We start from the raw sequence: 14,017 nt of genomic DNA, 5'->3' as shown, positions 1-14,017 counted from the left end.
TTTTGCATCTACTCTGATTCCTTTTCCATCTCTTTTGATAACTCTGCAGCTGTTGTGTGCCTCTTGTTGTTTTTGTATCTCTTTGCGGTAGTTTAACATCTGGATTGTCTCTCTGCGGCTCTCTCAGTGGCGTTTTGGTCGGCAGGTTCCTCTGATTCATTCGAGGATGTGAACCAGAAAGACTTCCTTTGCGGTCTTCGTTCAAGAGAAATAAAGGAGAAAGAAAAAAAAAATTGTCTCGGAGTGATTCTTGACTTGGCCTTGTCTCTGCTGCGTAGCTGATGATGAAATGACTTGAAAGATGAGCGCTGGACAAAGAAAGACAGAGATATGGAGGAGCGCAGAGGAGAAGACAGAAGGAGAACAAGACAAAGACAGGAGACACAGAGGGAGAAGCAGAGACAATAAGGAGGATGTTATCCCTGCATCATTACTTCAACACCCATTCTCCCTCCACAGTCTCATCGTCTCTTTTTTATTATTCGCGCTCCCTCTCATCTTTTTCTTTCTATTATTCATCCTCTCTCTTTTCGTCTCCGTCATTAGTTTTTATCTCTCTGTCTCTCTTGCTTTCTGTTGTTCAGACACTCAGACAAATGAGCCATGAAATACTCGCCATCAAGACACAGGGAGAGTTTTCTGTGAGTGTGTATATGTGTGTGGGAGGCAGGCTGTGCACATGCATGCGTGTGTGTGTGTGTGTGTGTGCTCGTTTTGACTTTGGCTTTGAAGTCTGTCGGGTCTACTAGCCGCTCTGGAAGGTAGCCCACCTGTGTTTTTTTCGATCCGATTTCTGAGATCCAAAAAAATAATTTGGCAGGCACCAAATCAAATTGGCCGCTAAAGATTGTGAATTCACTGGCTGCTGCACAGCTGACCAGCCAAGGAGAAAGGATGTTTCATGGAGATCGCAGCCAGAAGATTCACGAGAAAACTCGCCAGGAGAAAATGCAGAAAAATGGCTCCTAGTGTTTGTAACAATCTGATGGAAAAGAAGATTAAGATCTGCAGGATTATCGATAACCGTGATCCATAAACTTAGCCAGATATTTTTGTTACAATCTTAATTTGACCCTAAACTCAAAGTCCTCCAACATCTGCAACAAGTATTGATTTATTTTAACCGTTCATGATTTCTTTGAAGTCTCTGAGGATTTCTGAGGATATTTCCTGGAAAGAACGACATCATTTTGAACTTACTGGTGCTTCTTCCTCATCATAAATGTTGAATAGACCAAAGACTCTCTCTCCTCGTACCTAAGCTACTGAATGAGATGATTGCCACTAGCTCCCGAAAACTATTTACTTCTGGTTTCACACAAACAGGCATCCTGAATCAAAGTCCTGTGCTTGTTTTACCTAAACATCCATCCGTCCCTGACCTCCTGCCTGTATACTTTTTCTCCTGACTTCCTCCTTTGCAGCCGTGATAACTACTACAGCCGCTGAGGTCGCCGCCTAACAATAAATATGCGTCGTAAAAAGCTGCTTTCATAGTCGACTTTAAGTTACAGGCTGGTGTGATCATGACCCGACAGAATCAGATGTGGGTTGTTCAGAATTAAAACTGCGTTGGTGCGACAGTCCTGTGTGGTGTTCGATTTTTTTTTTACTCAATTTAATTAAGTCAAGCTTGCAACCTGGACCTGCTCCAACTGAAAAAAAAAAAAGCGTCACCGGATATTTCTGCTCGTGAAATGGGGCTTTATAAATAAAACTAACTGGACAATCCCGCAGCCGAAGCCTGTAATCTCTCACCTAGTTCGATAACGTCTCCGTTTAGTTCAAGAGCCTAATTAGTTAGGACCTTCTCGCCCAAATTTAAGGCCAGTTCTAAAAAGCCGGACACAGTTTGAACTGCAAAATCGCCAAATGAATGGCCACTGGGATATTGCTGCTCATTAATGGAGGCTACAGATTGTGCCACAGACCTGTTAATGTTGCAGCAATTACCTGGTTCCTGACAGAGGTCAGTCAAAGCTCTAAGTGACGTAACGCGCCATCAAGGTAATTAGGTTAGCCTGTTCTAATTAACCAGGCACACGAGGGATGAAGCACCGGACTGGACCAGACGGCAGCAGCGGTCTGATAAACGTCTCAAACATGGAAGGAAAACTGCCCGAGGAGTCTGACTCATTTCTTTGTCAGGCATATTTGTCTCTTCTACTAAATTCTTCTTATTCCTGCAAACTTTTGAAATCCATGCTGCACCTTACGTAAGCTGTGGGTGTTTGTTGTATTGTCAGTAAACAGGAACCATCAGTTTAAATTGCAGCGCAGCTCCGTTCCTCTTTACACAACACAACTATATGCATAAAATTCTGCATTAGGGAATATTGAGCCAGAGGCGCTGCCATACGTTTGATCTCTCACGTCTTAAGGCTCCGGCCCACATTCACTCACACACACACACACACACCTTCCCTTGTGTTTGTGTTTGTGTTGCTGCAGAAGTTGTCGTCCTGTTTAAAACCGGCTGTGAAGTCATTAACCAGCCCTTCTTCCAGAGAAAGACACAGATCTGTTCTTGACCCTTTCATGAGTTATTGTGCTCCATTTTTGCACTTTTGATGTTGGACTGCAGCTCACCGGGGGACAAATGATGCCGGATATAAAAACATCATCTCTCCGTTGCCATGAAATTTGTAAGAATAAGTATCATCTTCAGCTACAAGCTGTGCAAGTTTTGTACAAATGCAAATGTCTTTTCTTTGTTGTCACGTTGTCATGCTAATTACGTGGATTCCATATCTGCTGGTACCAAGTGTTGTAAACCGGATCCGTCCTCGTCAGAGATCCTGGACTCGGTACCGGCTGAATCTTTGCAGCTCGAAATAATCGTTGCCTTTGCAACAAAACACAACAAGCAAATAATGTCTTTTTAATGTGAACAGAAAAGAGCAAAGCAAATCAATTCCTCCACACTTTGTTGTGTTATGTGGTTTTGATTTTAGGCGATGTTAGTCACTTACAGCAGTCAGAACCAGCAGCCAATAATTAGTCATTCAACTCCTGGTTGCGTACAAACACGCCGCGTTCATTAGCGAGCTTTTGCTGACTTGCCAGACAATAACCACTCAGGCGTCTCAGTAGAATATGTTTTATATATAGGATTGTGATTTAAAGGGGACATGATATGATAAAGTTCACTTTTCAGTGGATTTGCACATACATTTGCCCACAAACTGTTTGTTTGTAAGACATCCCAGTCAGTTTTTTATGGGCTACTTAGATCCGACAGCACTGGATTTTCCGAGACATCCAGATATTGACCCCCTCCTTATGTGAGGTTGAGGGTTATTTGTATAATACTGCCCACAGGCGAGCGTCGCTGGCTTGAGAGCTACCTGTAAGACGGACTGCTAGTGTTAGCATAATGTCAGCTGCACAGACCGGCTCTGTTTTAATGAGGGTCAGTGCAAAGCTAAGTGCTAAACACGGGAGCTGCATCTTAATCTAATCCAGTCTGTTTATGTATTTTACTTGTGAACGGCTCAGCTATTTCACAAGATCAAGGATGTGTGTATGTTGCTAATGTCAGTATTAAATGCATTTATATAGACACCAACTTAGAGAAATTTAGAATACTTTCCAAAACCAATCGCAAGACTGAATGTTGGCTATGTACGTTTCTGCAAACCGCAGATAACTTGCAACTTTTCAGTCCTCAGTGTTTGATTTTAGATTTTATCCCATCACAACACTGTGCTTATCTTCTGGTTAGGTTTAGGCACAAAACCCTCTTGGTAACGTTTAGGAAAATATCTTGTTTTGTCTTAAAATACCTGTTTTGGTTGCTGCATCATGACCAGAAATTGTCTCGAGATTCTCCCCCAATGAAGAAATCCAGTGGTTTACACACTTGGCTGCCTTTTCCGTTAATCTCTGGACAAGTAGAAATATTGTGGAACTGTCAGTACATGTCAGTGGATATTGAATGTATGGGAAGCTTTGTCAGCTCACATCCCAGTGGTAGAGCCACTGGGAGCAGGGTTCAGTATTTTGCCCAAGGACACTTCACCAAACACAGACTCTCAATTAGTGGCTGACTGGCTTTAACTCCTGAGCCACAGCTGCCGCCATCGCATCACATATAATCATTTTTCGAGGACCGCATTTTCACATAAAGTCAGAAACTGCGTCACGGTTATTAAATAAATGTACTTTCCATCCAGTTTTGTTGCACCTTGACGTCTACACGTCCTGTAAATCATCCCGTTTGAAGCTCACTGGGGAGCGTCAGCGCACGGAAACATTTCACGAGACAGAAGTCGGTTATCTGATGTTAATTAAAGCTCTGCTGCTTCTTTCTGCGTTGGTTGTTTCTTTCAGTGTGCCTTGGAGGACATCTCCAGCCCCCTGCTGTCACACACACACACACACACACACACACACACACACACTCCTTCAGTGCTGGTGTCAGCAGCAAAATTCAACAACAGAAATAGATCGTCCGGAGAAAACCTCACTGCAGCACGGTGGTTAGCTGGAGCACGGATACATCCAGTCGGCTCCGGGCAGCTCGGCCTTTCATAGTCCCGGCTAGAGCTGCCGCTGCCAGGCCTCTGTTGCAGTCCCTCAGCACACAGCTCTGGCTCTACCAGCGCGCTTTGACTCTGACAACATTTTATGAAATGTGAAGTGATCCAGAGGTCCCCTGCGCGTACAAACCGGAAAGTTGTTTTGGCAAACTGAAATGCAGCAGCTCCAACGGCTGAGCGGGCAGGAGTGCGCTCCCCAGAGGCAGCGACTTGAAAAGCAGCCAAAGTTTCTCCGGTGCTGCTCTTTCACCGCCCGAGTATGTCGCTGGGCAGAAGTAGATGGTGGTGCGATGATAAACAGAACGTTATTAACACGGTAAAAGCTGATGAGTCACATGTCAAATAAACACCGTCCCCTGCCCCCCTGTTGTTTTCCTCGAGTTTCTTTGGCTTGTTGAAACCCTTCTTGGCAACAATAATTCCAAATTTCAACTCCCACAAAAACCTTTTTTGTATTTTCAGCCATTGTTCGTGCATGAATAATGCATATCATAACTCTGATGATTCACATATCGGATGTAATGAGTCTGAAATTCTTTTTATGCCTGTTTGGTCACTGAGGTAGCTGTGGGTGCAAACACTGGACTGGTTACCAGGATGTTGAGATAATATTCAGTGTGAAAGGAGACACTTTGAACGATCCAGTTTTGTTTTTCGAGCGCTCTCTTTGCTCCTCAGAACAGAGACGAGTGGTTACGCAGTGGCTGGAATCCTCCCGCCGTGACATCACAACGTTTCATGGCTCTAATACGCCATCAGATGCTACCAGACATTTCTTCAGTGATTCTGTTTTTATCACAGTCTTTATCTCGGTCATTCCTGGTCACGGTAACTCTGAGTGCGGTATCGTGTTTTTTTAGTTTACTTGAAGACGTTTCACTTCTCATCCAAGAGGCTTCTTCAGTTCTGACTAACTGGAGGGGGAGTCGCAGGCTTTTAAACCCTGTGTGGGAGTGTCCTGACAGAGTCGTTAGGGACAGTTGTGTTTGTCCTCAAATGCATCACCTTTCTCCTTCAGATGTAATGGGACAGCAGAGTCTTGACCCAGGAGTTGGAGGCTTAGCCATCAGGTTAAGGTTAAGGTTAGCCATCAGCATCAGCAGCCTAATAATGATTGATTTATGATGAAACTAAAATATCTCCTGTCTAAACTATCATTCATTGGCTGTTGCAGGTTCTAGGGCGGGCCTACATGCTCACATCGTTAAACGAGCCGTCGATCTCCGGTGTGGAGCGATTATAGCGTCTGTATTTTGATAAATCGTTCACCCAAATGAGTACTTCTTTTCTGCCAGATGGCTGTCAAATTACCAGCAGCACACTTTGGTCTTTTGTAAAAAACTAAAAACTATATTGTGTTTGTATTTAATTTGCGGCTTGTTTCTCTCTTGAAGAGGAGAAACAAAATCTCAAATGTCAAAATCTCTTCCACAAGGCACTTCCTTCCTTTCTCTCGCTCTCTCTTTTGTTAAATTACATTTAATTGCCCAAAGTGACTTTCCGTTCACTCGAACTAGAGAGGAATGAGATCTAGATGCCACGACTAAAAACTGGAAGTGCATCCTCCTCTAAAAACAAACCTTGTTCACTGCTGCGGTACAAATGCTGAGTCTTGTCTGACTGAAACGCTGAACCCTGGGACTTCCTGTCAGCCTGTCTATATAAGATGGATTATGAAGGGGATCTGCTTGCCTTGTTTCTAACAAACACGACATCCCAGAGCTTCCCTGACTGTCCACCTCGGTTTTCCACGTTACTTCCATGTAAATCTGTCCGTTCAGCTGAGCGGTGGAAAGGTCACGATGATCCTGACCTGCAGCCGATCTCCACCGCCCAACTAACAGACCCTGCAAGTACAAATCAGTTTAACCACTGCGCAGAGAAAATTAAAGGAATGAATGTTCAAATGGATGATTTTTCTTTCTTTCTTTCTTTTTTCTTTTTCTTTTCTTTTCTTTTTTTTTTTTTTTTTTACATCTAGTCATGCTGCAGATTTCAGCTTCTAAACTAAATTAGAAGAGAAAAGTTGGTTTTCTCTGATGGCTGGACGGCCGTAATGTGGAAGTCTGGATGTCTTCACAGCGAATTAATACAACTCTAGAAGACCAGAGCAGCCCACTAATATAATATAATATAATATAATATAATATAATATAATATAATATAATATAATATAATATAATATAATAGTTCCTTTTTCATAAGAATCGAGTGGTGGGAAGGTCAACTACTTGTTTTCTTTCCTTTCAATTAGAAGAATGCTCTTAACCTGATTGCATGGTGGCGACACACACACACACGCAGCCACCAAACACACAAAACACACACACAAACACAAGTAATGTACCGTATATATGCATGTGTGCGCGCTTACACACACTCATTTCATTTATACTTCATTTCCTTTTTAATTTAAACTTTCATCGTCCCACAAGGGATTTTTTGCTTGTTTGTTTGCTTCTCGACAGGATTCATGATGAAAAACATACAATAATAATAAAACCAATTAAACACAAGGATGATTATAACAATAGGTATTATATGTACCAAAAATAAAAATCCCAACAGGACTCATTACAGCTCCGTGTGGTCCAATAAAATGTTGATTATCATTTAAAAATATACGCCGATAAAGAAGCCACATAATTTATTCTGCAAATTAAGCAATTACACTGCAGCAGGGATAAAATAATCCCACGTTCGTGCTTGAATTTTTTGGCAGTCTGCGACGCTTCCAGGAGAGCTGGCGGCGTCCTCGGAGGGGCTGACCCGGGCGGTCAGGAGCGGCGGCGTCTTTCCTCGCCCCATATGCTCCCAAAAGGTTGATTCTGTTCCTGCTGCTGCACGCCAGTAACCTTCCTGTCCACTTTTCACCAAGCTCGCTAATCTGTTTTTATTGCTAAAGGCTGCTCAAAAAAAAACAAAAACAAAAACAAAAAAAAGAAATATGTAATAAAAATGGCACTGAGCGAGTTCCTCCACAGCTGCCTCGGTGCCTCTCCACAGAGTGAATATCCTGAATTTGAATGTATTTTATTACAATCAGTGACAGATATTTGCAGTCATCCACTGATTCAAATCTCTCGCCTTTTATCACAGTAGGTTTTCGTAAAATAAAAAAAAAAGAAAGAAAGAAAGAAAAAAAAAAAGCGGTGACCTTGTCTGCAGCTTTTACAGCAACACAGTGATGACTCTGCCTCGTCGCGGGGGCACAAAGTGATCAACACATCAGCCGGGGTTAGTTTTCTCTCTCTTTCTGTCTTTTAAATGATTAAAAATGACCCAACTTGACTCCCAAACTTGATAAGAATGTCTATCTACATACCGGCTGCGGTTAGTCATTAGTGTTAAGAAAGTACAAGCTTGGAGAAAGAACATAACCCTGAGGGAGACCAAGGAAAAGAGATCTGTCAGTAAGGAAAGTCATTTACAGGAGCCGCTCGGCGAGGCTGGAAAAACGCTGCAGAGGAGCTTCACTTCACAAGTCTTCACACTTCAGTCTTATCAAGCCGGTTATAAGACATCGAAAATCAAATTAGCTACAGCCGACAGCTTTGTTTCAGCAGCGGTAATACATTTGGAGATATTGTGCTGAGTGAGACGTCCCAAAATGTAGATTTGATGTTTCTTTTCCCTCCCTTCCTTTTATCACATTTATTCGGTCTTAAGCGAGAATATGAGAAGCGCGGTGTCAAAATGAAACAACCACTTCTGCTAATTGGTTGTTGACACCAAAACTCGGCAGCTCCGGGCTGCATTTTGGCCTCTTTCGGCTCCCGGTCTTGGTTCTCCAGCTGAAACACGGGAGGCAAACAAATCCAGACACGCTCGACAGCGCAGCAACTTCAACAGAGACTCGGAGTAAACAACAAAGACGGTGAAACTGAAGAGACAGATTCTCTCCTCGGGTGTTAACCGAGCTGAAAGGAGAGTGAACGCGTAGATCAAATCAGGTGGGCAGGAACAGAACTTCAGTGGGATTGAATGTCAGTTTTTCTGCCTGTAGAAAGTGTCTGAACATATAGTTTACCATTCATTTTTAGCAGCGCACCATCATTTGGACTGAAGGTAAATTTGTCTGGATGCTTCTAACTACAGACACACGACTCGCTGGACTGTCATTGGTCCTTTTGTTTCACTTTTAACTATCACAAGAAAAAAAAAAAAAAAAGTCAGATTACACGGAAAGTGAGCCAAAACACAACACACACAAGCGAGGGAGGCATCACAAGGCAGAAGACACAAGAAGAGACCAAACAGATATTAAGACTCAGGTGAAACACATCAGGGAGGGGCAGAGGACATGACACAGGTGGACATACCTTCAAAATAAAACAGGAAATAACAAAACCACAAACTCAGAACACAGCAGGTCGTGTTCATGTTCACGCTCGTCTTTAAAGCATCATGACTTTCTTTCGTGGCTGCACAACTTTCCCATGACTGAATGAACATTTCTGAGCAATGCTGGAGTCACTGGTGGTTCTTCGGTGTGGATGGTGGGCGTTCACAGTCACACAGGCGGTTTGGTTCGGGCAACAAAAGCACTTCGGTCAAGAATAGAAAAAAATGTGTTCAGTTCTTGAGAAAGACACGAGATGTCCACAGAAAAGGAATCATTTCAGTGTAATGTTCATGAAAAATCGGTTTGTAAACGTTGTCACTTCTTTAGAAACTGCTGCAATGGGGTTGAAAATTCAAAATCTATATATTCAGATAAAGAAGAAACAGTATTTGTTTAAGGTGGATCTAAAGATTAACCTCTATTTATTTTAAAACTATCTTTTTAAAAGCGCTGCAGTTGTCAAGCATTGTCTGAAAAATATCAGAAAAATACAAGAAATAACTACGATAAGTTTCCACCGTCATCTTCAAACAGCTTGTTTTGCAAAACTCCAATGTGTCGACTTTACAAGATGTAGCAAAAACTCAAACTTTATTTAGTTATTTAACAAAATGACGTTAAATTAACCGTGCACCTTCACAATATATAATAATATAATATTAAAATTACAGATGCAGACACTGGAATCAATAAATGGCAGTTTTGCTTTGATGAATTGGCCAAAAAATAAAATGGATTAACAAAAAACTGTTGTGGATTAATTTCCTCTAAATTGACTAATCTGTTAATCATCTTATTGATTCAGCACTGAACTAAATGTGTCGACGTTTACGTCACAGTTGTTCAGACAGTTTGAGGTTTTCACATTATTTCTTACGTTTATCTGGTCTGGTTCAGATCTCTCAGCAGTTGTTCTCCGGGATAAAATCTTGTGGTGAGAACCGGGCTCACAGCGTGCCGTCTTGCTTTTGGGAGGTTCATTTTTTTTTTATTTATTTTTTTTTTTATATTGCCTGACAACCAGACTTCTGAGAATTCGTCCTGTGGGTTTTGAAAAATTCATCCTCACTGTGGGTCAGCCTATTTCCTAAAAGACTCTCCCACAAAACGCTCCCTCGGCTTCGGTTTATAAAAAGAAAATGGGCATTTTTGCATGGCAACAAAGACAATACATCCTGTTTTTTCTTTCTTTCTTTCTTTTTTTTTGATTGTTGCAGCGCAGTGCAGCAAAAAGCTCCTGAACTGTAATGTGTTTTAATTTGAGTTTACTGAGCAGCGATTTCCAAACCATGTTTAATGGACATCAGGGCCCATCTTCAGCCGGCCTAATGCAACCCAACGACATCTTTAATGACATAATGCAAACCAATGCCGTCTTTGATTAAATAATGCAAATGCAATGTTTCGTCCTGTAATAGAATAATGCAACATAAATTCGTTACTTAATGGGATTATGGTAGCAGCAGTAATCACTTGTCTGATGAGCTGATGTTGACTGAAGGAGGAGATCCCTGCGGTAATGGCCGAGGACGGCGGACGGAGGGATGAAACAAGGTTGTGTGTGTTTCCCTCTGCGCTTCTGTCACCGTCCGTCCGTTTGTCTCCATCTGTCCTCCGTCACGTTTCAGTCTGACTCGCTATCTGTTTGACTTTCTGTCTCTATCGTCCCCCCCTCCTCCTCCCTCCCGCCCCTCGCTCTGCCTCCTAATGGCCGCAGAGTTCAGGAAGCTCGTGCGATTATTAGAGACTAAAAGTTCGGAAAATTTCCAACTTATGCAAACTGTGACGCACGCAGACACACACACACACACAGACACACACACACAAGAGTGCCCAGACCTCCGCTGAAGGTCAGGTCACAGATTGAATGTTCCCTACTTTTAAAGATAAATCAATCTTCCATTAATGGAGATGGTGTGTGTGTGTGTCTGTGTGTGTGTCTGTCTGTGTGTGTCTGTGTGTGTAGGAAGATCCAAAAGTCCAATCCTGCGTTACTACATTTGCGAACGTCTGTGTGGGCTTCAGATAACCTGCTGTATTAAAAGCGATGGATGTATGTGGGCTTCGCAGAAATGTGTGCGATTGTCTGCGTGTGTATCAGTGCTTGTGTGTGTGTGTGTGTGTGTGTGTGTGTGTGCATGTGTGCGTACGTTCACTCAGACACTCAGATTGCTGATCAATAGTTGTGATTGAAGGGCCCATTAGCCATCGGAAGCAATAGAGACAGCATCACTCCATATGACAGACTTGCGCACACACACACACATGCACACACACACACACACACACACACACGCACACACACACACACCATATGACAGGTAACAAATTAAAAGCTTGAGTATGATGAATATACATTCCTTCATAAATACATTTTACGACCCGTACTGTCTACGACTGTAACTCACCACTCCCCGCCACACACACAGATACATACACACAAACACACACAAACACACACACACACACACCCACATGCACACACACTTTGTTTTCATTTTGTTTTATAACCAACTCTCAGCGTCTGACGCGCTGACAAATATAAAGACGGACGACGTGTCTCCACTTACTTCCCCCCGCGTACAAAAATGACGCCAAAATATGTTGCAAACAGGCGTCGGCCATCTTGTGCCGGTCGGAGCCGCTGTGATTGGCCGGTGGAGTCACCACACACCTGTCTGCTCAGCTGTAAAAAGCAATCAAATGATGAACATAATTTAGTGGTAACATCAATGTACAATCGCAGAAAAAATCCCTGTTTGGAAAACTGTGTTTGACGGTTACTCTCACATTGTTTCATTTGGTCCATGTCAACGTTAGCATCACGAGCTAACTAGCTTACTTCCTACACTACAGTGAGGTATGAATGAGGTGAATACACCTGTCTGCTCAGCTGTTGAAGCTACAAATAATCAACATATTTTATATAAAAACAACCTAAAATAAAAATAATTCCAGTCTGCTGACACTGCGGGTTAAGAGGGATTTAAGGGATTAAAGCGTGAGAAAAGAATCGAAGTGTGTCTTCATCTGCTAACGTTAGCATGCCGAGCTAACTAGCTTCCTTCCTACACTACAGCGTGGTGTAAACTGACGAGTGGCTGCTTGTGTGAGCACGTCTGCAGCTGCAGGGAAACGAGACCTTTCAGAATCAAAGTGCAGTATAATTAATAAATATCAGTGTTGGACACGTTGTACTTCAGTGTTCTGGCGTTATTGCTCCTGAAACTCCCAATAAAGCCACTTTGAATTAATTCTAGAGGGATTGCTACGCTACGATCGGAAACAACAAACAGCTTTCATAAATAATCGTGAGCAAACGTAATCACAGTCATAACTAAACTTAATTAATTGTTGGCTTTTTACTGCAGTTGTGTGTGCGGTTTGTACCAGACGTGTTGTTTTTATTGAGTTTAAAACTCACTGGAGACGGACAACTTTATTGGTCAAAGTCAGGAAATCCAGATTAAGCAGCGTGTACCCTTAAATGCTCAGAGCTCAGTGTTTTTTAGTTTGATGGTGCAAAAAAAAAAATGCATAAGAAAATGTGAGAAAACTTGTTTGAGATTCTGCTCAGCTTGTGTTTTCACTTCACTTTCTATTAGCCGAAGACTTTCTGAGTTCTCCTCCTCCTCTTGCAGCAGAAAAACAAAACAAACAAAAAAACTTTTTAGGTGCACGAGGACAGAAGATGTGGGTTAAAACCGATTTGCTTCTTGAAACAAATGTGGGTGAAAACAAAAGAGCCATTAATCTCGTTAATGGTTCAATGATTCTCAAGATCACCACAAAGACGCTCGATACAATAAGAGAGATTTCCTGTTGAGACTAACTTCTTTCCTTTTCTCTGCCTTTGTATCTCTGCAGGAGGACGGAGACTCCAGTTTCTACTGCGAGCTGTGTGATAAGCAGTACGTGAGACACCAGCAGTACGACAACCACATCAACTCCTACGACCACCACCACAAGCAGGTGAGGCTCCTCCACCTTAACGAGGCACCCGGAGGTCTGGTTGATCCGGACACACAACACCTTAAACCTTCCTGACCAAGGTCACGGATTTATTACACTCCAGGGACGCAACGAGCGCCCGGCTCTGGTTTCTGTTACACAAACTGTGGTCGACGCTCATCAACACACAACAACAACAGAAGCTCTGATGAAAACTGATGAAACAAACAAGCAAAGAGGAGAGTTTTAACTGTTTCACCTCAAAGTTGAATTTCACTCCTAAATCGACAGTTTTCTTCAGCTCAACCACACACTCGCTACGACACTCACCTTTAATTTGTGCTGTCTCATCAATGCACTCATCAAAGAGTGGAGCAAGTGACTCGCTATAACTCGACTCATCCATATTTTAGGACGCTACAAATAATAGATAAGTCGTGACACAGAGGTGCAGAGAGTTGTTGCAAGTGAGATGATACACCGTCTCGCCTGGTTGCATTGATTTAATCTGGCGGGTTTTTGGAACGAGCCAGCGCATCGCAAGTTGGTGCTCGAGTTTCAACTCATCTCGTCTTAAATCTTTGGTCTGAACTGCGGATTGACTTGTGTTCGGACGTAAAAAACACAGAACGCCAAAAGAGTTCGGGTTATTAGTCCAAAAAAAATGCCCAGCCCAGAGCCAGGAGCAACTCAGCAATGTCACATCGTGCAGGTACGTTGCAAACTCAAACTGCTAATAGCTAATAATCTATAGCAACATTACACCTCCTGTTTACATCTGTCACAAGTATCAAAAAGTGAGCTTTAATTACAGCTGATTCAATGTCTAAAAGCAAAAAAGTAAACTTCGTATGAATCAGCAACAAAGTAGAAACAAAAATAACACGAAGACAAAAGCAGCAAATGCAGGTAAAACGTGACAGGAAGTCAGAACCAGGAGACGCAGACGAACCCTCAAAGACTGACGGGGAAAACACAGGCAGACATACACAGGAACGATACACTAATACAACACATGTGTGCAGAGACAAAGGGTGGGAAAGCAGACAAAGGCAGGAAGTGAAGAGCAAAACAAGACACGTGAGGATGTAAACTACAAAACAGCATCACATATGATATGATAGACAGTTGTCTCCACATCATCAACCTCCAGATGCACATAAGACAGAAGGGATCCATG

General features: G+C 42.5%; 1 protein-coding gene across 1 annotated transcript in view; it reads left to right on the top strand.

The window, feature by feature from the left end:
- Nucleotides 1-14,017, top strand: part of znf804a (zinc finger protein 804A) — a 74,546-nt gene that overhangs the window by 39,120 nt on the left and 21,409 nt on the right. Inside the window, exon 2 of the mRNA XM_037124744.1 lies at nucleotides 12,754-12,858. Coding sequence (XP_036980639.1) covers nucleotides 12,754-12,858 — 105 coding nt within the window. The remainder of the gene's footprint in view (nucleotides 1-12,753; nucleotides 12,859-14,017) is intronic.

Source organism: Acanthopagrus latus, chromosome 15 (genome assembly GCF_904848185.1).
Source record: "Acanthopagrus latus isolate v.2019 chromosome 15, fAcaLat1.1, whole genome shotgun sequence".
NCBI lineage: Eukaryota > Metazoa > Chordata > Actinopteri > Spariformes > Sparidae > Acanthopagrus > Acanthopagrus latus.
The sequence above is the reverse complement of the archived record's forward strand: the minus strand, read 5'-3'. Positions and strand labels throughout refer to the sequence as shown.